A 22,990-nucleotide genomic window follows, 5' to 3' on the forward strand; every position below is an offset into this window, starting at 1 on the left:
TGTATTATTATAGGTTTTATCAAAGTGGTAGAACTCAACAAAAGATGTAACAACTGCTTAAAACTACATATATATGGACAAGAGGATGGTGCTAGATAAAAAAACAGCATACATTTCTCATTAATAGTAACATATTAATTTCCTTTAAAATATTTAGAAGACCTGAAGCACATCTGATCCATCAGATATTACAGTGAGCTGCTACTGGCTCATAGTTTTGGTATAGTTCTGAATGAGACCTTGGAAGTACTGCTGTGTGTTTTTCTTGGGTTGGAAAATGATGATGTAACATTTTGGCAGGAAGTACCACAACAGAAAGGAGTAGAGACTGGAGAGCACTGCCGCAGCGTTAAAAGTTTGGATGTAACGTCCCCGGTAAAGCATGTATTCAGTGGCAAAGATGATCCAGGTGAGGATCAGCAGCAGCAGACAGAACGTTATCGCTTTGGCCTCGTTGTAATTTTTGGGGAGGTCTTTCCCCATGTAGGAGAAAATAAAGCAAAGACAGCACAGACATAGAAGTAAAGATACAGGAGCAGAGCAGGCTTTCAGACTGAAGTCACAACTAAGTATGATTTTATCTGCGTACCATAAGGTTTCATTGTAGGGCCTGGGGGGAGCGTAAGAATAGACAATGGTTATTAAGAGTGCCTGAGCGACAAATGCCACAGTGATGACCAGCCACTGGCCATGATACTTCATCCACCAGCTGTGCAGCTTGGGAAACTTGGCAGCCATTTTGAAAACGCAAACAATTTGAAACGAGCGCACAACAAAACATGCCATACAAACAGTGTAGAACAAGAAGAACGGTAAGAACCTCAAGATACAATAAGAAACAGTTGGTTTGCCAAAGTAAAAGAAAACACTGAGACTACACAGACTGAGGCAGCCTAAGATTAGGAAGCACATGGGTCCCCCAGCAGATCTGACAACAGGGGTGTTGTAGTTCACGGCAAAGAGAACAGACATGGAGAGTGTGATGCCCACCAGGGCCGAGGCCCCGAACATGATCAGTATAGCCCCACTGTCTGTGAATGGGATGTACTCCACCAGCCGCAGGGTGCATGAGGTGCTTCCTTCTGCAGACCACTCTGTCTCCTTACAGTCTATGCACTTGTACGGATCCTCTGTTAAACAAGAGAGAGGGATGATTTGTTAATAAAGTTTTGAAAAGATAATCAGACAATGGAGGTGGCAGTTTTACTCTCTTCAGCTTTCATAATCTACCACTGCAGCGCCTGTTCTAAACCCGTCTGTTCTCTTGTCCTGTGTTAATCCTTCGGAGCTACTTCAGAATTATTCCTTGTCATTAGTGAGTCCTCCTCAAACAGTTCTATAATATACAGTCACTTTTATTGTTTGTGTGTTGGATGTTGTGTTCAGAGCTTTTTATAAACAGACTATAGTGCAGAGTGATCAAATTGATCTGGCGGCGATATTGACCGCCCCCACTGACTGCTACAAAGCGCTGGTCGCCTGTTTTCTTTAAATGTTATTAATATTGAACATGTCACATGTATTAATCCCACCAAAATCGTCACTGCACTTTCCTGGGCCACAAAAAATACACATGCTAAGTATGAAGCTGCTTAGAGGAACGGCTCAGGAGATATGCGTTCCACATACAGACAGACGTTTATGGAATTAGCAGGTAGATGTTCTGTCATGACGATATTTGGTTAATTTAAATTCGCTTTAATTTTTAATATATGAATATGTTCGAAAAGTTTAAGAAGAGTACATTGCATTGAATGGAATGGGTTCAAAGTGCAGCTGAAGACAACAGTATATTCTTAAAACCAAAACCAATTCACTTCACCCAAAAAGCTCTGGATTCATCGGCCATGTTCAGGGGTCAGAGTGAAAATGGAAGCTTGTAGGTGTCTGAATGTTTAACAGCTTTCCAAATGACAGGACTCCTCTCTTATTCAAACAAAATGGCAGTAGTGTTTTTTTTTTTTTTTAATGTTCCTAATTTTCCTCCATAATAATTTACCTGTGCTGTTGACATAAGTTCCATTCCGACAGAGTTGACATGTGAAGCAGCATTTGTGGATTCCATCTGGCTTTTTTGCATATCCCACTTCACATGGTGGGCAACACTGTGAAGTAGGCACCTGGATTGTTCAGCAGCAAAGTAATTTAAGATAAGAAAATACCGTTATGGATGACATTTGCACTTACAACATTCTTCCTATGCAGCTTTTAAATATCTTGACATGTTTTGTAAAATGGGAACATCCTTTTTAGACACTGAATAATATTTATATTCCCTCGTATGCCACCGTGTCGTACCACCATCTGTTTGTGATAACAGTTTGTCTGCTCTTTCCACTGCCGTTAAATGTGTGTTTTTTATGCACAATTTTCTCAAACAACATACTGTACACAAGGTCTTGATATTTTGTATTATACTACACATGATTAGGGAAAAAACATGACTTACTTCTTCACCTGAGTACCACTCTACTTTGGTACCGTTAATAAAATGATGGGCCGATGGGTGAAAATCGTAAAAGCCGATCTTCTGGGCGTCACCACTCTGGTTCCAGAAAACTATAGAATAGGATCCAAACCTGGGGTTGCCATTTTGATCAAACCGAATACTTTGATTCATAAGCGTAAAGTTTGACTTCTTCAGCTCTGCTAGAACCTGATGTGGACACACAAAGTTCAGAGGAGCGTTACTACTTCTGGTGGTTGTAAAGTTTGAATGTTGTGTTGTATATGATGTGTATGTGATAAAACACACGTGAGACAAGTATTTTGGATCATGGTCAACTTATCTACAGGTGCTATCATCATAAAATATCAAATATAAACCCTCTAATCATTTGTATACTCACCATGTAAGGGGACAGTGTAATATTGTCATTACATTGACCAGCTTCACATTGTAAGGCATTGTGTAAGGCGTTGGCAAGAGCATGCACAGCAGAATACACAGCAAAAGAGAAAGATGGGTCCATAGAAATGAGTTCCTCTGCACTCAGGCTGTCACAGTTGCAAACCTGATTACAAAACGTCGGTTGTTTTGCATTACCACATTGAATCCTGCTTTTAGAAGAATGGATAAAATCACTGAAACCAGGTATCGTCACTACTGACTGAGACACGCCGAGCACAGTTCCAATATTCTGGATTCCTCTCTCCTTGGGAAGCATCTTGTTTAAGGACCAGGTGTCCCCTGCTATCCACACCTTGTTGGTGACATTCAGTCGTATTGCTGACCTAATGAGATCTTCAGAGGTCAACTCAGGAGCAAAGACAATAATGATTTGTATCCTCTGTACGTCTATCTGTTTGAACATTTGGGAGTGATTAGTGTCGTCAGTGAGCTTTTTGGTGAACGGCAAGCAGATCTCAGTGTCTTTAATCCTCTTCAAGAACGACGTGAGGCCGTCCTCACCAAAGTCGTCACCACTGTTGAGGAAAGCAACCCACTTCCATTTGAAGTGCAGTAGGATGTTGACAATCACTTCTATGATTTCTTCATTGGAATGCACTGTTCGCAGGAAAGAGGGATATTTCGCTTTCTCTGAGAAGGCAGAGCTGGCAGCTCCATAGCTGACCTGTTAGGAGAGTAATAGAGAAATTGGCAATATTTTCATTGGCAATAAATAACAAATAAATCCACAATGTCATGACTAAGTCAAAACTTGTATTAATTGACATTGTATGAGGGAAAAACATTTTAAAAGAGGACAGATTTACCATAGGGATGAGATCCATCATGAACAGTGGGGCGGCAGTCAGTGTCTCAGTGCTTGAGAAGGGGCCGACCACTCCTACCATTTTAGACATTTTGAACATATTCTTATGTTTTTCACCCCAGACTTCAATTGAGCCATTGAATGAGATGAGTTTGAAAATTCCTGGGAAATTCTGAAATTCTGAGCAGTGGTCAAAAATCTCATAACCAAGAGACACATTAGGCAGCAGGTTGGTGGAGTTATTGATTTGCTCCACAGCGAATCTCATCATCTGAAACCTCCGATAACTGGACACAATGAAGGGTTGACTGTGGACAGAGGAAGGACAACAGGAGAGCAGGACCGACTTTAAATCAACATTAAGTCTTCAGACGTCAACACTGATACGTTTACACAAAGAGAAATGAGGTATTTCATGGTACAAGGATTGAGATCAGATGTTACACAGTCACCTTGATCATGTACAATTAACTGGAGTGAGTGAGAAGGGAAATGTCTTATGGAGCTTTAGTAACTGGCTTTACATTCGAGTATAATCCGTTACACTAAGACCTGATCTTATAGTTTCAACTTCATAAAATATCCATGCAAATGTATAATAAAACTCACCTGGAGCAGTCGATGGCCTCTGGTCTGACTTGATGTACAGAGTCACTGACATGATGAATATCAAAAAGTCCACCTATCAGATAGTCTCCTTCCAGCTGAAACTCTGAGGCTGGGACAGTGCACTGAGTCGAGGAGGCACGTAGAAGAGAGCCCATCAGACACAGACAAAAGAGAAAACGTTTCATGGTTGTAGGTATCATTTATCAATCTGCTGTGATCTCTTAAGGGATTTAGCCTCTGCTTTTAAAAAGCAATGTGTGGCTTGTCGCGGCAAACCCCCCAGTCTTGATTTCCATGCAGCTCATGGATTAGTATGCAAACAGTATCTGAGCTGCACGAACCCCTGTGATGGCTACACACTGCGCTGAGCGATAACTATGAGCAAGCAAGTTGCCTCTATGCTGAGTATATGACAAATGGTGTATACACACACACACACACACACACACACACACACACACACACACACACACACACACACACACACACACACGTTGTCATGGTAATAAAACACAGGTTTAGGCACAAAATGATTTTGTTAGGTTTAGGAAAAGTTAATGCCTTGATACTTTCAATGAGGGGTCAATCTATGGACCTTGCAGTTTTGTGGTACGTCTGATTAAATAATTTCTCTTTAGTGCATAGTGGCTAAAAACCTTTACACCTTTAACTGTAACATTTTCTATTACATTAGTATCGCAGTATATCAGTCAAAGTCGACCTTTTACTTTAGGGCCTCGTCTTACACCTGAGGTGTAAGACCCCAAGGTACAAGGTGGGTTTTAAAGGGAATAGGACTTTGGCTTATTGCATGTTCTGCTAAAAACCCACATCACATGGACACAACCTACATACACTTGCACCATATGCTTCAAATCATGTGCTCGTAATTAATAATGGCTTAGACTACTCACAACTGTTAAATCAGTCATTATAATGTAATATGCTTTTGTAAGTTAAGATTCATATTGAATTCAAGTGTTGCCATAGGGATGGTGTATGGATGACAGGGAGGAAGTAAAGACGAGGCTGTGAGGTTGTGTGTGGTCTCAAGCAAATACAAACAAATGAATTAATTCAACCGGATATCTTTGGTTAATGCTAACATGCTACATCCTCTTACAAATGAGATCTGCATGAGTTAACCTTGGACCACACAGGTCATTTGGCAGCAGATCATTTGCATTCTGTCTGAGGATTATTATGAAAGATGACTATAGATCATGAGCAAACTCCTAATGACACAGCTGAACTCCACATTCTGTTTGGAAAGGGATTGACCCTTGTCTGTAGGAGATATTAAATGGTGATGTAAAAGATAATTAAAGTATAAATGAAATGTTTTGTGGGGGCCACATGAGGTGGGTGAAGTACTAATGAGCAATTATTGCTGTCAAATGTTTGCACTTCCAAAAGATCATCTATACTAACAATGTGCATGGTCGTTGTTTGTAACATTTTGTTTTCTTGTATGTTAACAGGAAATTTGAGTTTCCGAAGGCACTGGTTTTCTCTTTGTTTCCATCTCAGTCTTAAATGACACACTCCCATGATACATTTAGTAAAATAATTTCAACTTCATGTAACCGAGTTATCAAAGGCAAATAAAGATGATCTTGAATCTATCTTGCTAAATACACTGTAAAAATGATCAAGGTTAACTCAACTTCAAGATAAGCTTTGTTTCAACTCACAAAGTTACGTTGTACAAGTTGTTTAATTAATGATAATTTATTGTTTGAAATGTTTTTTTAATGAAGTTAAAACAAGTAACTATGTTACATTATCCATTCATGAAAACCTACTTTGATGGTGGATGGCGAATCAAGGATCATGATCATGGTGGCAGCTGATCGTGGATCATCATGGAGGATTGTGGATCGTGGTGGTGGATCCTGATGGTGGATAGTCTGGTGATGGATTGTGATCGTGGTGGTGGATCCTGATGGTGGATCGTGGATCATGATGGTGGATCCTGATGGTGGATAGTCTAGTGATGGATTGTGATCGTGGTGGTGGATCGTGGTGCCGGCTGTTCATGGACTATGATTACAACTAGACTGCTTGATTTACAATATGACTACTCACATATTCTACCATTACTGGAAATAACTCCTCCATTTCAATTGTCATTGCTGCTCCCTTCAACTCCATCAGACATTTTCACATGTATGAATACTTGCACACCTTTCCATTATGTTACAAACATTTTTTCTAATTAGAGTCATAATATTAGTAATTTTGTTGATGTGTTGAGCTACACACAGCATCTATTGCACATCTGTCTGTCCTGGGAGAGGGATCCCTCACATGTGGCTCTCTCTGAGGTTTCTAAGTTTTTCTTTGCCTGTTAATAGGGATTTCCTTACTCTTGTTGAGGGTTAAGGACAGAGGATGTCGCACCTTGATAAACCCTATGACAAAAATTGTGATTTGTGAATATGGGCTATACAAATAAAATTTGATTGATTGATGATTGACTTTCTCTTGTCAATTCATACCCTTTCAACTCACATTTTCAAGTTAAGATAACTAACTATATTCATACACTTCCCTTTTCAAGTATTGCTAACTCTTGTTTTTAAGGCGACGATTGAACTTAACTTTTCAAATTAAGTAGACTAATGTTTTGGGTTTTTATTCCTTATCTTCACTAATAAGGGCAAGTTTACCCATTTCCTTAAACATCACACTGAATCACCTTAAACATCTCACATAAACCTGTAAATAGCACATCAAGTACTGATGCTGTAACTTTAAAGTAATCAGTGGTGACAGCTTTGTGTGGAACTTATTTAGTGCTTGGTTTGGTGTACAGCATGTGAAATTGAAGCAGATGTGGTCAATGAACTTAATACATTAACAGGAGTGCAAAACTAAAACCAGTCACTATTTGTAAAGAGTTAAAGATTAAGAGAAAAAAAAATCTGCACCTACAAACCCAAACCACATCTGGCTCTGACATCTCTGATAGTCTCATAATGTTGTTGTTACAGCTGTATAACTGTTCAGTGATGACATCGTTCATTACCACACTGATACGGTTGGAAAGAAATGAGGATGTCTAAAATGTGACAGTATGGGCGTTTACGTAGAAATTATAAAATGAGGTGGACCAATAGAGTTAGAGATTGGACTTTATTCTCTTTCTTGGAGGTGAAAGAAAATATATTACAAGCAATAGACACAAATGCAAAAACATTTGAATGCACAAAAAAAAATTACCAAGTAAATTCAAGATATGTCTGTAGTCTCGTCTGAGAACAGCATCACAGTGAGTTGGTGTTGTCATGTTGTGAGAATAATGTAATATCAACCACAAATAAGTTAAGCTGAAAAGAAAAAACATATTCCATTTTTTTTACATACATTTTTTTATTACTGTTGTAAATGTAGACCTGTATAATAAACCTCAATTGAGTCAGCTACATGTCATAGAACCTAATGATATTTCAAAGTGTGTGTTTAGAATTCCTTGTATAGGTGAGAACACAGAGGAAACAAGAGGTGTCTTGTATCATTTGTATGAGTTATGTGTACTATTGTAGTACATCAAATTGTTATACTACTTCAGATGTAGCCCTTATATGTCAGGTATCTAAATGTAAAATTAATTTCCACACTCAAAATTGTATTATTATAGGTTTTATCAAAGTAGTAGAACTCAACAAAAGATGTAGCAACTGCTTAAACTACATATATATGGACAAGAGGATGGTGCTAGATTAAAAAAACAGCATACATTTCTCATTTATAGTAACATATTAATTTCCTTTAAAATATTTAGAAGACCTGAAGCACATCCGATCCATCAGATATTACAGTGAGCTTCTACTGGCTAATAGTTTTGGTATAGTTCTGAATGAGACCTTGGAAGTACTGCTGTGTGTTTTTCTTAGGTTGGAAAATGATGATGTAACATTTTGGCAGGAAGTACCACAACAGAAAGGAGTAGAGACTGGAGAGCACTGCCGCGGCGTTATGAGTTTGGATGTAACGTCCCCGGTAAAGCATGTATTCAGTGGCAAAGATGATCCAGGTGAGGATCAGCAGCAGCAGACAGAACGTTATCGCTTTGGCCTCGTTGTAATTTTTGGGGAGGTCTTTCCCCATGTAGGAGAAAATAAAGCAAAGAGAGCACAGACATAGAAGTAAAAATACAGGAGCAGAGCAGGCTTTCAGACTGAAGTCACAACTAAGTATGATTTTATCTGGGTACCATAAGGTTTCATTGTAGGGCCTGGGGGGAGCGTAAGAATAGCCAATGGTTATTAAGAGTGCCTGAGCGACAAATGCCACAGTGATGATCAGCCACTGTCCATGATACTTCATCCACCAGCTGTGCATCTTGGGAAACTTGGCAGCCATTTTGAAAACGCAAACAATTTGAAACGAGCGCACAACAAAACATGCCATACAAACAGTGTAGAACAAGAAGAACGGTAAGAACCTCAAGATACAATAAGAAACAGTTGGTTTGCCAAAGTAAAAGAAAACACTGAGACTACACAGACTGAGGCAGCCTAAGATTAGGAAGCACATGGGTCCCCCAGCAGATCTGACAACAGGGGTGTTGTAGTTCACGGCAAAGAGAACAGACATGGAGAGTGTGATGCCCACCAGGGCCGAGGCCCCGAACATGATCAGTATAGCCCCACTGTCTGTGAATGGGATGTACTCCACCAGCCGCAGGGTGCATGAGGTGCTTCCTTCTGCAGACCACTCTGTCTCCTTACAGTCTATGCACTTGTACGGATCCTCTGTTAAACAAGTGAGAGGGACGATTTGTTAATTAAGTTAAGTTGACTTTTGAAAACTTAAAGACAAAACAAAAGTGAGATCTGAGGAGGTGTAGAGAAGTCAAACAGTTGAGGAGGCAGTGTTACATATTGTAATGCTGTTATTTGAAATGAGCTTTTACTCCTTGCCAAAAGTGCATAAGAGTTTACAGTGATGTACTCTAAAGGTACTGGTCAAAAGGCTAATGACTTATTGCTGTAGTTTATTTGACATGTTAAGGGATCAGGGTGAACACTGAAACCTACATATCAGTGTCAGATGACCACGAGGTGTTAAGCTATGAGCCATGAAATACAGTCTGCAATTAGGTCCCATCAACTCAACAATGGCTGCACTATTCAGGCATAATAATTTACCTGTGCTGTTGACATATGTTCCATTCGGACAGATTTGACAAGTGAAGCAGCATTCGTGGATTCCATCTGGCCTTTTTGCATATCCCACATGACACTCTTCGGAACACACTGAAGTGGGCACCTGTGCAACGTAATCATTCAGCAGAAAACAGAAAGTCATGATGGGGAAATGATAGATAAGTAGCAGTAACTGAGACATTACAGCTTTTTAAATGTCTGATTCAGTTTGTGTTGAACAATAAAACATCACTTGCACCATGAACAACCACCACTGGTTGACTGTCAACACTTAACACACACACACTCATACACAACGTTCCTTCAGAAATGGGAAAAGCTCTCCATACACAATAACAACTCTCGACTGTAAGAAAAACAACTCACTTCTCTATTGGTGTACCACTGAATTTTGGTGCTGTTGATGACAAACTGGAACGATGGAGGAAAACTATAAAAGCCGATCTCCTGAGCGTCACCGCTGTGGTTCCAGTAAATTATAGAGTAGGATCCAAACTTGGGGTCACCGTTCTCATCAAACTGAATGCTTTGATTTAGAAGTGTAAAGTTTGACTTCTTCAGCTCAGCTAGAACCTGATGTGGATAAAGAACATCCAAATCATTTTCTGTGGACATTGGAGGAGTTGATTGAATAATCTTTTAGGTTCTAACTCTCATATGTAGGGAGAAACTCCAGCGTGATGACCATCTTTAGAGGTTTTAGGAACCAGGTTATCAGAATTTAAACTCTTCTATCCCTAAAATGTGTTGTGTCTGATATCAGTGCAATGTTTACAAGGTAATAAATGAGTGTTCATACATCCAGGCAGAAATCAGACCAAACATCTGCACACTGTAGTGGTTTCTCTCACTTAGATTGACTTTAGCAATGTTTAGACTTCTCAGAGGTTTAATCAGATTGAAATTAATCAGATTGAAATCTCACGAGATTTAATAAACCCTGACAAACAGCTCTGAGATTGTAATCTGTAGAGGCCTGTGGAAGTCATCAATAGCGTGTAAAGAATAAGTTTTGATCAAATTCACACAACTTAGAGGCTGTTTACATTTGTAACATGTGATAATCAAATGAATCATATTATTATGCTTAATGATACTTACCATGTGAGGGTACACTGCAGTGCTGTCATTACATGTGCCAGCTCCACATTGTAAGACATTGTGTATAGCATGTGCAATGGCGTACACAGCAGAATAAACAGAAAAAGAGAAAGATGGGTCTGCTGTGATGACATCTTCTGCACTCAGGCTACTGCAGTTGCAAACCTGATTACAAAACGTCTGCTGTCCTTCATTTCCACAGTGAGTGTAGCTTTTAAAAGACGAGATGAAATCACTGAAACCAGGTATCGCCCACGCTGGTTGAGCGACTCCAAGCACAGTTCCAACATTTCTGATCCCCTTCTCCTTGGGGAGCTTCTTGTTTAAGGACCATGCGTCCCCTGCTATCCACACCTTGTTGGTGACGTTCAGTCGTACCGCGGACTTAATGAGATTTGCAGCCGTCCACTCAGGAGCAAAGACAATGAGTATGTTCACTTTCTGTGCCTCTATCTGTTTGAATACTTGGGTGTAATTTGTGTAATGATTGAGACCTTTGCTGTACGCCAGGCAGATCTGGCTGTCCTCAATCTTTCTCCTGAACTGTTCCTGACCATCTTTGCCATAATCATTGTCAATGTTGAGGAAAGCAACCCAGCGCCAGTTGAAGTGCAGTAGGATGTTGAAGATTACTTCCACGACGTCCTTATTGGGATGAACCGTTCTGAAGAAGGACGGGAAATTGTATTGACTTGAAAAGATAGAGCTAGCTGCTCCATAACTGACCTGTTAGATGAGCAATAAAGAAAATGTCAGCGACAGTAAATCCGCAAAAGTCGAATTGCTTTTTTAATTCAACATACAATAGATGACAAATTTACCATAGGGATGAGATCCATCATGAGCAGTGGGGCTACAGACAGTGTCTCAGTGCTCGTATAAGTGCCGACCACTGCTGTCACCTTGGTCAGATCCTTGTGTGATTCATCCCGACTTTGAACCGAGCCATTGAATGAGATGAGGTCAAAAATCCCTGGAAAGTTACGTGTATCTGAGCAGTGGTCAAATATCTGATAGCCCAGAGACACATTAGGCAGCAGGTTGGTGGAGTTGTTGATCTCCTCCACAGCGAACCTCATCAACTGAAACCTCCGATAACTGGACAGAATTAAGGGTTGACTGTGGAGAGAGGGTATGACTTATAGTTTCAAAGACTGTTCAGATATGGACATTTAAAAGTACTAAATGGAACAAAGACTGAGGTGAACAATGCAGACTTTATCTCCTTCAATAACTTTGATAATGCCAAAATTATTTGGATTGGGTTTGGGGGTAATAAGCAACCACAAATAGCTCTTCACTCTAATTAAGAAAAGCTTTGACGGTGCTGTAATCTGTTCAACTACAAGTTCTTCAGTCATTTCAATGTCATAAGAAATCCATTCAGATCTGTTGTGAGACTCACCTGGAGCAGTCGATGGCCTCAGGTCTGACTTGATGTACAGAGTCAGTGACATGATGAATATCAAAAAGTCCACCTATCAGATAGTCTCCTTCCAGCTGAAACTCTGAGGCTGGGACAGTGCACTGAGTCGAGGAGGCACGTAGAAGAGAGCCCAGCAGACACAGACAAAAGAGAAAACGTTTCATGGTTGTAGGTATCATTTATCAATCTGCTGTGATCTCTTAAGGGATTTAGCCTCTGCTTTTAAGAAGCAATGTGTGGCTTGTCGCGGCAAACCCTCCAGTCTTGATATCCATGCAGCTCACGGATTAGTATGCAAACAGTATCTGAGCCGCACTAACCCCTGTGATGGCTACACACTGCGCTGAGCGATAACTATGAGCATATGACAAATGGTGTATACATATGTAAACACACACACACACACACACACACACACACACACACACACACACGCTGTCATGGTAATAAAACACAGGTTTAAGCACAAAATGATTTTGTTAGGTTTAGGAAAAGTTAATGCCCCAATACTTTCAGGGGGGGGGGGGGGGGGGGTCAATCTATGGACCTTGCAGTTTTGTGGTACGTCTGATTCAATAATTTCTCCTTAGTGCATAGTGTCTAAAAACCTTTACACCTTTAACTGTAACAACTTCTATTACATTACCATTTTGAAGCACGTGTGTCTTTTTACTTTTTACACAAGTGAACTTGTTTCTTCAGCAAATAAGCGTTGTCTCTTACCGTCTGATAAATTCCCCATTTTAACATTTTAATTGCAATCCACCAAGGTACAAGGTGGGTTTTAAAGGGAATAGGACTTTGGCTTATTGCATGTTCTGCTAAAAACCCACATCACATGGACACAACCTACATACACTTGCACCATATGCTTCAAATCATGTGCTCGTAATTAATAATGGCTTAAACTACTCACAACTGTTAAATCAGTCATTATAATATAATATGCTTTTGTAAGTTAAGATTCATATTGAATTCAAGTGTTGCCATAGGGATGGTGTATGGATGACAGGGAGGAAGTAAAGACGAGGCTGTGAGGTTGTGTGTGGTCTCAAGCAAATACAAGCAAATGAATTAATTCAACCGGATATCTTTGGTTAATGCTAACATGCTACATCCTCTTACAAATGAGATCTGCATGAGTTAACCTTGGACCACACAGGTCATTTGGCAGCAGATCATTTGCAATCTGTCTGAGGATTATTATGAAAGATGACTATAGATCATGAGCAAACTCCTAATGACACAGCTGAACTCCACATTCTGTTTGGAAAGGGATTGACCCTTGTCTGTAGGAGGTATTAAATGGTGATGTAAAAGATAATTAAAGTATAAATTAAATGTTTTGTGGGAGCCACATGAGGTGGGTGAAGTACTAATGAGCAATTATTGCTGTCAAATGTTTGCACTTCCAAAAGATCATCTATACTAACAATGTGCATGGTCGTTGTTTGTAACATTTTGTTTTCTTGTATGTTAACAGGAAATTTGAGTTTCCAAAGGCACTGGTTTTCTCTTTGTTTCCATCTCAGTCTTAAATTAGACACTCCCAATGCTACATTTAGTAAAATAATTTCAACTTCATGTAACCGAGTTATCAAAGGCAAATAAATATGATCTTGAATCTATCTTGCTAAATACACTGTAAAAATGATCAAGGTTAACTCAACTTAAAGATAAGCTTTGTTTCAACTCACAAAGTTACATTGTACATGTTTAATTAATGATAATTTATTTTTTGAAATTTTTTTATAATGAAGTTAAAACATGTACCTATGTTACATTATCCATTCATGAAAACCTACTTTGACGGTGGATGGCGAATCAGGGATCCTGATCATGGTGGCAGCTGATCGTGGTTCATGATGGTGGATCCTGAACATGGATAGTATGGATTGTGATGGTGGATCATGATGGTGGATTGTGGATCATGATGGTGGATCCTGATGGTGGATAGTCTAGTGATGGATTGTGATCGTGGTGGTGGATTGTGGTGGTGGATTGTGGATCATGATGGTGGATCCTGATGGTGGATAGTCTAGTGATGGATTGTGATCGTGGTGGTGGATCGTGGTGCCGGCTGTTCATGGACTATGATTACAACTAGACTGCTTGATTTACAATATGACTACTCACATATTCTACCATTACTGGAAATAACTCCTCCATTTCAATTGTCATTGCTGCTCCCTTCAACTCCATCAGACATTTTCACATGTATAAATACTTGCACACCTTTCCATTATGTTACAAACATTTCTCCTAATTAGAGTCATAATATTTGTAATTTTGTTGATGTGTTGAGCTACACACAGCATCTATTGCACATCTGTCCGTCCTGGGAGAGGGATCCCTCACATGTGGCTCTCTCTGAGGTTTCTAAGTTTTTCTTTGCCTGTTAATAGGGGTTTTCCTTACTCTTGTTGAGGGTGAAGGACAGAGGATGTCGCACCTTGATAAACCCTATGAGAAAAATTGTGATTTGTGAATATGGGCTATACAAATAAAATTTGATTGATTGATGATTGACTTTCTTTTGTCAATTCATACTGTGGCAGTCGACCTTGCCACGGGGCTCTCACCACAGCAACCAGAGACGAACCATTCACTTTTCAACATCTTTATTCGATCACAGACAAACGAGAATAAACATAAATAAACTTCAACTTAAAGCAGAATAGCTTTGCAGCTCAGTCCGGGCGTCTCTCGAGTGTCTGAGTTCCTCCTGAGGCAGCTCAGATGCTGCCTCTTAAGCACGAGGACCAATCAGCAAACAGCTCTCACCTGTGCTGATTGATCCTCTGTGGTGCAGGTGAGGGTGCTCTCCCAGCCCCCTCCCCTCCACATACCCTTTCAACTCACATTTTCAAGTTAAGATAACTAACTATATTCATACAATTCCCTTTTTAAGTATCGCTAACTCATGTTTTTAAGGCGACGATTGAACTTCACTTTTCAAATTAAGTAGACTAATGTTTTTGGTTTTTATTCCTTATCTTCACTAATAAGGGCAAGTTTACCCATTTCCTTAAACATCACACTGAATCACCTTAAACATCTCACATAAACCTGTAAATAGCACACCAAGTACTGATGCTGTAACTTTAAAGTAATCAGTGGTGACAGCTTTGTGTGGAACTTATTTAGTGCTTGGTTTGGTGTACAGCATGTGAAATTGAAGCAGATGTGGTCAATGAACTTAATACATTAACAGGAGTGCAAAACTAAAACCAGTCACTATTTGTAAAGAGTTAAACATTAAGAGAAAAACAAATCTGCACCTACAAACCCAAACCACATCTGGCTCTGACATCTCTGATAGTCTCATAATGTTGTTGTTACAGCTGTATAACTGTTCAGTGATGACATCGTTCATTACCACACTGATACGGTTGGAAAGAAATGAGGATGTCTAAAATGTGACAGTATGGGCGTTTACGTAGAAATTATAAAATGAGGTGGACCAATAGAGTTAGAGATTGGACTTTATTCTCTTTCTTGGAGATGCAAGAAAATATATTACAAGCAATAGACACAAATGCAAAAACATTTGAATGCACAAAAAAAAGTTACCAAGTAAATTCAAGATATGTCTGTAGTCTCGTCTGTGAACAGCATCACAGTGAGTTGGTGTTTTCATGTTGTGAGAATAATGTAATATCAACCACAAAAAAGTTAAGCTGAAAAGAAAAAACATATTCCATTTATTTATTTTTTTACATACATTTTTTTATTACTGTTGTAAATGTAGACCTGTATAATAAACCTCAATTGAGTCAGCTACATGTCATAGAACCTAATGATATTTCAAAGTGTGTGTTTAGAATTCCTTATAGGTGAGAACACAGAGGAAACAAGAGGTGTGGCCTGACTAGGTTTTTCATTTTGTCCAAGATACTGTTGCTAGTCTGACATCTAGTGGCAGTGAAAATCGCACATATAACCTTTGAACAAATGTGAAACTGCAGAAAACACACAGATGGTTGAATATGTCAGAGTCTGATACTGTGCTGGAAGATTGAATGATTATTGCAAGTATCAGTTGTATGAGTTATGTGAAATATCATAGTACATCAAATTTTTGGAGACTACAGATGTTAAAATATTTAGAAGACCTGAAGCACATCTAATCCATCAGATATTACAGTGAGCTGCTACTGGCTCATAGTTTTGGTATAGTTCTGAATGAGACCTTGGAAGTACTGCTGTGTGTTTTTCTTGGGTTGGAAAATGATGATGTAACATTTTGGCAGGAAGTACCACAACAGAAAGGAGTAGAGACTGGAGAGCACTGCCGCGGCGTTATGAGTTTGGATGTAACTTCCCCGGTAAAGCATGTATTCAGTGGCAAAGATGATCCAGGTGAGGATCAGCAGCAGCAGACAGAACGTTATCGCTTTGGCCTCGTTGTAATTTTTGGGGAGGTCTTTCCCCATGTAGGAGAAAATAAAGCAAAGAGAGCACAGACATAGAAGTAAAAATACAGGAGCAGAGCAGGCTTTCAGACTGAAGTCACAACTAAGTATGATTTTATCTGGGTACCATAAGGTTTCATTGTAGGGCCTGGGGGGAGCATAAGAATAGCCAATGGTTATTAAGAGTGCCTGAGTGACAAATGCCACAGTGATGACCAGCCACTGTCCATGATACTTCATCCACCAGCTGTGCAGCTTGGGAAACTTGGCAGCCATTTTGAAAACGCAAACAATTTGAAATGAGCGCACAACAAAACATGCCATACAAACAGTGTAGAACAAGAAGAACGGTAAGAACCTCAAGATACAATAAGAAACAGTTGGTTTGCCAAAGTAAAAGAAAACACTGAGACTACACAGACTGAGGCAGCCTAAGATTAGGAAGCACATGGGTCCCCCAGCAGATCTGACAACAGGGGTGTTGTAGTTCACGGCAAAGAGAACAGACATGGAGAGTGTGATGCCCACCAGGGCCGAGGCCCCGAACATGATCAGTATAGCCCCACTGTCTGTGAATGGGATGTACTCCACCAGCCGCAGGGTGCATGAGGTGCTTCCTTCTGCAGACCACTCTGTCTCCTTACAGTCTATGCACTTGTACGGATCCTCTGTTAAACAAGAGAGAGGGAAGATTTGTAAATGTAGTTTTTAAAAGATAATCAGACAATGGAGGTGGCAGTTTTACTCTCTTCAGCTTTCATAATCTACCACTGCAGCACCTGTTTTAAACCCGTCTGTTTGGAATGTTCTGTTCTCTTGTCCCGTGTTAATCCTTCAAAGCTACTTCAGAATTATTCCTTGTCATTAGTGAGTCCTCCTCAAACAGTTCTATAATATACAGTCACTTTTATTGTTTGTGTGTTGGATGGGGTGTTCAGAGCTTTTTATAAACAGACTATAGTGCAGAGTGACGTGAGAAAACGTTGTGATCATCCTACCTGGGTTATCCGCAATGAAGAGCTTTAATCCATGTTTTTCATCAAATGAAACTGAATTAGCTTTACAACTGTTCACTAACGTGCTTTATATATATACATTCACTGATTTACTTAACTGGTGTTATTTTTTTCTCCTTACAGTCTATGCACTTGTACGGATCCTCTGTTAAACAAGTGAGAGGGACGATTTGTTAATAAAGTTAAGTTGATTTTTGAAAACTTAAAGACAAAACAAAAGTGAGATCTGAGGAGGTGTAGAGAAGTCAAACAGTTGAGGAGGCAGTGTTACATATTGTAATGCTGTTATTTGAAATGAGCTTTTACTCCTTGCCAAAAGTGCATAAGAGTTTACAGTGATGTACTCTAAAGGTACTGGTCAAAAGGCTAATGACTTATTGCTGTAGTTTATTTGACATGTTAAGGGATCAGGGTGAACACTGAAACCTACATATCAGTGTCAGATGACCACGAGGTGTTAAGCTATGAGCCATGAAATACAGTCTGCAATTAGGTCCCATCAACTCAACAATGGCTGCACTATTCAGGCATAATAATTTACCTGTGCTGTTGACATATGTTCCATTCGGACAGATTTGACAAGTGAAGCAGCATTCGTGGATTCCATCTGGCCTTTTTGCATATCCCACATGACACTCTTCGGAACACACTGAAGTGGGCACCTGTGCAACGTAATCATTCAGCAGAAAACAGAAAGTCATGATGGGGAAATGATAGATAAGTAGCAGTAACTGAGACATTACAGCTTTTTAAATGTCTGATTCAGTTTGTGTTGAACAATAAAACATCACTTGCACCATGAACAACCACCACTGGTTGACTGTCAACACTTAACACACACACACTCATACACAATGTTCCTTCAGAAATGGGAAAAGCTCTCCATACACAATAACAACTCTCGACTGTAAGAAAAACAACTTACTTCTCTATTGGTGTACCACTGAATTTTGGTGCTGTTGATGACAAACTGGAACGATGGAGGAAAACTATAAAAGCCGATCTCCTGCGCGTCACCGCTGTGGTTCCAGTAAATTATAGAGTAGGATCCAAACTTGGGGTCACCGTTCTCATCAAACTGAATGCTTTGATTTAGAAGTGTAAAGTTGGACTTCTTCAGCTCAGCTAGAACCTGATGTGGATAAAGAACATCCAAATCATTTTCTGTGGACATTGGAGGAGTTCATTGAATAATCTTTTAGGTTCTAACTCTCATATGTAGGGAGAAACTCCAGCGTGATGACCATCTTTAGAGGTTTTAGGAACCAGGTTATCAGAATTTAAACTCTTCTATCCCTAAAATGTGTTGTGTCTGATATCAGTGCAATGTTTACAAGGTAATAAATGAGTGTTCATACATCCAGGCAGAAATCAGACCAAACATCTGCACACTGTAGTGGTTTCTCTCACTTAGATTGACTTTAGCAATGTTTAGACTTCTCAGAGGTTTAATCAGATTGAAATTAATCAGATTGAAATCTCACGAGATTTAATAAACCCTGACAAACAGCTCTGAGATTGTAATCTGTAGAGGCCTGTGGAAGTCATCAATAGCGTGTAAAGAATAAATTTTGATCAAATTCACACAACTTAGAGGCTGTTTACATTTGTAACATGTGATAATCAAATGAATCATATTATTATGCTTAATGATACTTACCATGTGAGGGTACACTGCAGTGCTGTCATTACATGTGCCAGCTCCACATTGTAAGACATTGTGTATAGCATGTGCAATGGCGTACACAGCAGAATAAACAGAAAAAGAGAAAGATGGGTCTGCTGTGATGACATCTTCTGCACTCAGGCTACTGCAGTTGCAAACCTGATTACAAAACGTCTGCTGTCCTTCATTTCCACAGTGAGTGTAGCTTTTAAAAGACGAGATGAAATCACTGAAACCAGGTATCGCCCACGCTGGTTGAGCGACTCCAAGCACAGTTCCAACATTTCTGATCCCCTTCTCCTTGGGGAGCTTCTTGTTTAAGGACCATGCGTCCCCTGCTATCCACACCTTGTTGGTGACGTTCAGTCGTACCGCGGACTTAATGAGATTTGCAGCCGTCCACTCAGGAGCAAAGACAATGAGTATGTTCACTTTCTGTGCCTCTATCTGTTTGAATACTTGGGTGTAATTTGTGTAATGATTGAGACCTTTGCTGTACGCCAGGCAGATCTGGCTGTCCTCAATCTTTCTCCTGAACTGTTCCTGACCATCTTTGCCATAATCATTGTCAATGTTGAGGAAAGCAACCCAGCGCCAGTTGAAGTGCAGTAGGATGTTGAAGATTACTTCCACGACGTCCTTATTGGGATGAACCGTTCTGAAGAAGGACGGGAAATTGTATTGACTTGAAAAGATAGAGCTAGCTGCTCCATAACTGACCTGTTAGATGAGCAATAAAGAAAATGTCAGCGACAGTAAATCCGCAAAAGTCGAATTGCTTTTTTAATTCAACATACAATAGATGACAAATTTACCATAGGGATGAGATCCATCATGAGCAGTGGGGCTACAGACAGTGTCTCAGTGCTCGTATAAGTGCCGACCACTGCTGTCACCTTGGTCAGATCCTTGTGTGATTCATCCCGACTTTGAACCGAGCCATTGAATGAGATGAGGTCAAAAATCCCTGGAAAGTTACGTGTATCTGAGCAGTGGTCAAATATCTGATAGCCCAGAGACACATTAGGCAGCAGGTTGGTGGAGTTGTTGATCTCCTCCACAGCGAACCTCATCAACTGAAACCTCCGATAACTGGACAGAATTAAGGGTTGACTGTGGAGAGAGGGTATGACTTATAGTTTCAAAGACTGTTCAGATATGGACATTTAAAAGTACTAAATGGAACAAAGACTGAGGTGAACAATGCAGACTTTATCTCCTTCAATAACTTTGATAATGCCAAAATTATTTGGATTGGGTTTGGGGGTAATAAGCAACCACAAATAGCTCTTCACTCTAATTAAGAAAAGCTTTGACGGTGCTGTAATCTGTTCAACTACAAGTTCTTCAGTCATTTCAATGTCATAAGAAATCCATTCAGATCTGTTGTGAGACTCACCTGGAGCAGTCGATGGCCTCAGGTCTGACTTGATGTACAGAGTCAGTGACATGATGAATATCAAAAAGTCCACCTATCAGATAGTCTCCTTCCAGCTGAAACTCTGAGGCTGGGACAGTGCACTGAGTCGAGGAGGCACGTAGAAGAGAGCCCAGCAGACACAGACAAAAGAGAAAACGTTTCATGGTTGTAGGTATCATTTATCAATCTGCTGTGATCTCTTAAGGGATTTAGCCTCTGCTTTTAATAAGCAATGTGTGGCTTGTCGCGGCAAACCCTCCAGTCTTGATATCCATGCAGCTCACGGATTAGTATGCAAACAGTATCTGAGCCGCACTAACCCCTGTGATGGCTACACACTGCGCTGAGCGATAACTATGAGCATATGACAAATGGTGTATACATATGTAAACACACACACACACACACACACACACACACACACACACACACGCTGTCATGGTAATAAAACACAGGTTTAAGCACAAAATGATTTTGTTAGGTTTAGGAAAAGTTAATGCCCCAATACTTTCAGGGGGGGGGGGGGGGGGGGGGGGGGGGTCAATCTATGGACCTTGCAGTTTTGTGGTACGTCTGATTCAATAATTTCTCCTTAGTGCATAGTGGCTAAAAACCTTTACACCTTTAACTGTAACAACTTCTATTACATTACCATTTTGAAGCACGTGTGTCTTTTTACTTTTTACACAAGTGAACTTGTTTCTTCAGCAAATAAGCGTTGTCTCTTACCGTCTGATAAATTCCCCATTTTAACATTTTAATTGCAATCCACCAAGGTACAAGGTGGGTTTTAAAGGGAATAGGACTTTGGCTTATTGCATGTTCTGCTAAAAACCCACATCACATGGACGCAACCTACATACACTTGCACCATATGCTTCAAATCATGTGCTCGTAATTAATAATGGCTTAAACTACTCACAACTGTTAAATCAGTCATTATAATATAATATGCTTTTGTAAGTTAAGATTCATATTGAATTCAAGTGTTGCCATAGGGATGGTGTATGGATGATAGGGAGGAAGTAAAGACGAGGCTGTGAGGTTGTGTGTGGTCTCAAGCAAATACAAGCAAATGAATTAATTCAACCGGATATCTTTGGTTAATGCTAACATGCTACATCCTCTTACAAATGAGATCTGCATGAGTTAACCTTGGACCACACAGGTCATTTGGCAGCAGATCATTTGCAATCTGTCTGAGGATTATTATGAAAGATGACTATAGATCATGAGCAAACTCCTAATGACACAGCTGAACTCCACATTCTGTTTGGAAAGGGATTGACCCTTGTCTGTAGGAGGTATTAAATGGTGATGTAAAAGATAATTAAAGTATAAATTAAATGTTTTGTGGGAGCCACATGAGGTGGGTGAAGTACTAATGAGCAATTATTGCTGTCAAATGTTTGCACTTCCAAAAGATCATCTATACTAACAATGTGCATGGTCGTTGTTTGTAACATTTTGTTTTCTTGTATGTTAACAGGAAATTTGAGTTTCCAAAGGCACTGGTTTTCTCTTTGTTTCCATCTCAGTCTTAAATTAGACACTCCCAATGCTACATTTAGTAAAATAATTTCAACTTCATGTAACCGAGTTATCAAAGGCAAATAAATATGATCTTGAATCTATCTTGCTAAATACACTGTAAAAATGATCAAGGTTAACTCAACTTAAAGATAAGCTTTGTTTCAACTCACAAAGTTACATTGTACATGTTTAATTAATGATAATTTATTTTTTGAAATTTTTTTATAATGAAGTTAAAACATGTACCTATGTTACATTATCCATTCATGAAAACCTACTTTGACGGTGGATGGCGAATCAGGGATCCTGATCATGGTGGCAGCTGATCGTGGTTCATGATGGTGGATCCTGAACATGGATAGTATGGATTGTGATGGTGGATCATGATGGTGGATTGTGGATCATGATGGTGGATCCTGATGGTGGATAGTCTAGTGATGGATTGTGATCGTGGTGGTGGATTGTGGTGGTGGATTGTGGATCATGATGGTGGATCCTGATGGTGGATAGTCTAGTGATGGATTGTGATCGTGGTGGTGGATTGTGGTGCCGGCTGTTCATGGACTATGATTACAACTAGACTGCTTGATTTACAATATGACTACTCACATATTCTACCATTACTGGAAATAACTCCTCCATTTCAATTGTCATTGCTGCTCCCTTCAACTCCATCAGACATTTTCACATGTATAAATACTTGCACACCTTTCCATTATGTTACAAACATTTCTCCTAATTAGAGTCATAATATTTGTAATTTTGTTGATGTGTTGAGCTACACACAGCATCTATTGCACATCTGTCCGTCCTGGGAGAGGGATCCCTCACATGTGGCTCTCTCTGAGGTTTCTAAGTTTTTCTTTGCCTGTTAATAGGGGTTTTCCTTACTCTTGTTGAGGGTGAAGGACAGA

At 39.8% G+C, this 22,990-nt stretch overlaps 3 protein-coding genes across 3 annotated transcripts; all 3 read right to left on the reverse strand.

Annotated features, from left to right (window-relative positions):
- Window positions 1–159: 159 nt before the first annotated feature.
- Window positions 160–4,510, reverse strand: LOC117764944 (taste receptor type 1 member 1-like). The gene is made up of 6 exons (XM_034591116.1): window positions 4,326–4,510; window positions 3,718–4,024; window positions 2,850–3,575; window positions 2,450–2,656; window positions 2,000–2,120; window positions 160–1,130 (listed from the first exon to the last, which is right to left on the reverse strand). The coding sequence occupies exons 1-6, from the start codon at window positions 4,508–4,510 to the stop codon at window positions 202–204; spliced, it is 2,475 nt and encodes an 824-aa protein (XP_034447007.1). The 3' UTR covers window positions 160–201.
- A 3,608-nt stretch (window positions 4,511–8,118) lies between these two features.
- On the reverse strand, window positions 8,119–12,190 carry LOC117764946 (taste receptor type 1 member 1-like). Its single transcript, XM_034591119.1, has 6 exons — window positions 12,006–12,190; window positions 11,422–11,719; window positions 10,601–11,326; window positions 9,866–10,072; window positions 9,482–9,602; window positions 8,119–9,085 (listed from the first exon to the last, which is right to left on the reverse strand). The coding sequence occupies exons 1-6, from the start codon at window positions 12,188–12,190 to the stop codon at window positions 8,157–8,159; spliced, it is 2,466 nt and encodes an 821-aa protein (XP_034447010.1). The 3' UTR covers window positions 8,119–8,156.
- A 3,335-nt stretch (window positions 12,191–15,525) lies between these two features.
- On the reverse strand, window positions 15,526–20,707 carry LOC117764947 (taste receptor type 1 member 1-like). The gene is made up of 6 exons (XM_034591120.1): window positions 20,523–20,707; window positions 19,939–20,236; window positions 19,118–19,843; window positions 18,383–18,589; window positions 17,999–18,119; window positions 15,526–17,109 (listed from the first exon to the last, which is right to left on the reverse strand). Exons 1-6 carry the CDS (start codon window positions 20,705–20,707, stop codon window positions 16,181–16,183), a joined length of 2,466 nt encoding a protein of 821 aa, XP_034447011.1. The 3' UTR covers window positions 15,526–16,180.
- Between the last annotated feature and the right edge of the window lie 2,283 nt (window positions 20,708–22,990).

Source organism: Hippoglossus hippoglossus, chromosome 7, assembly GCF_009819705.1.
Source record: "Hippoglossus hippoglossus isolate fHipHip1 chromosome 7, fHipHip1.pri, whole genome shotgun sequence".
Taxonomy (NCBI): domain Eukaryota; kingdom Metazoa; phylum Chordata; class Actinopteri; order Pleuronectiformes; family Pleuronectidae; genus Hippoglossus; species Hippoglossus hippoglossus.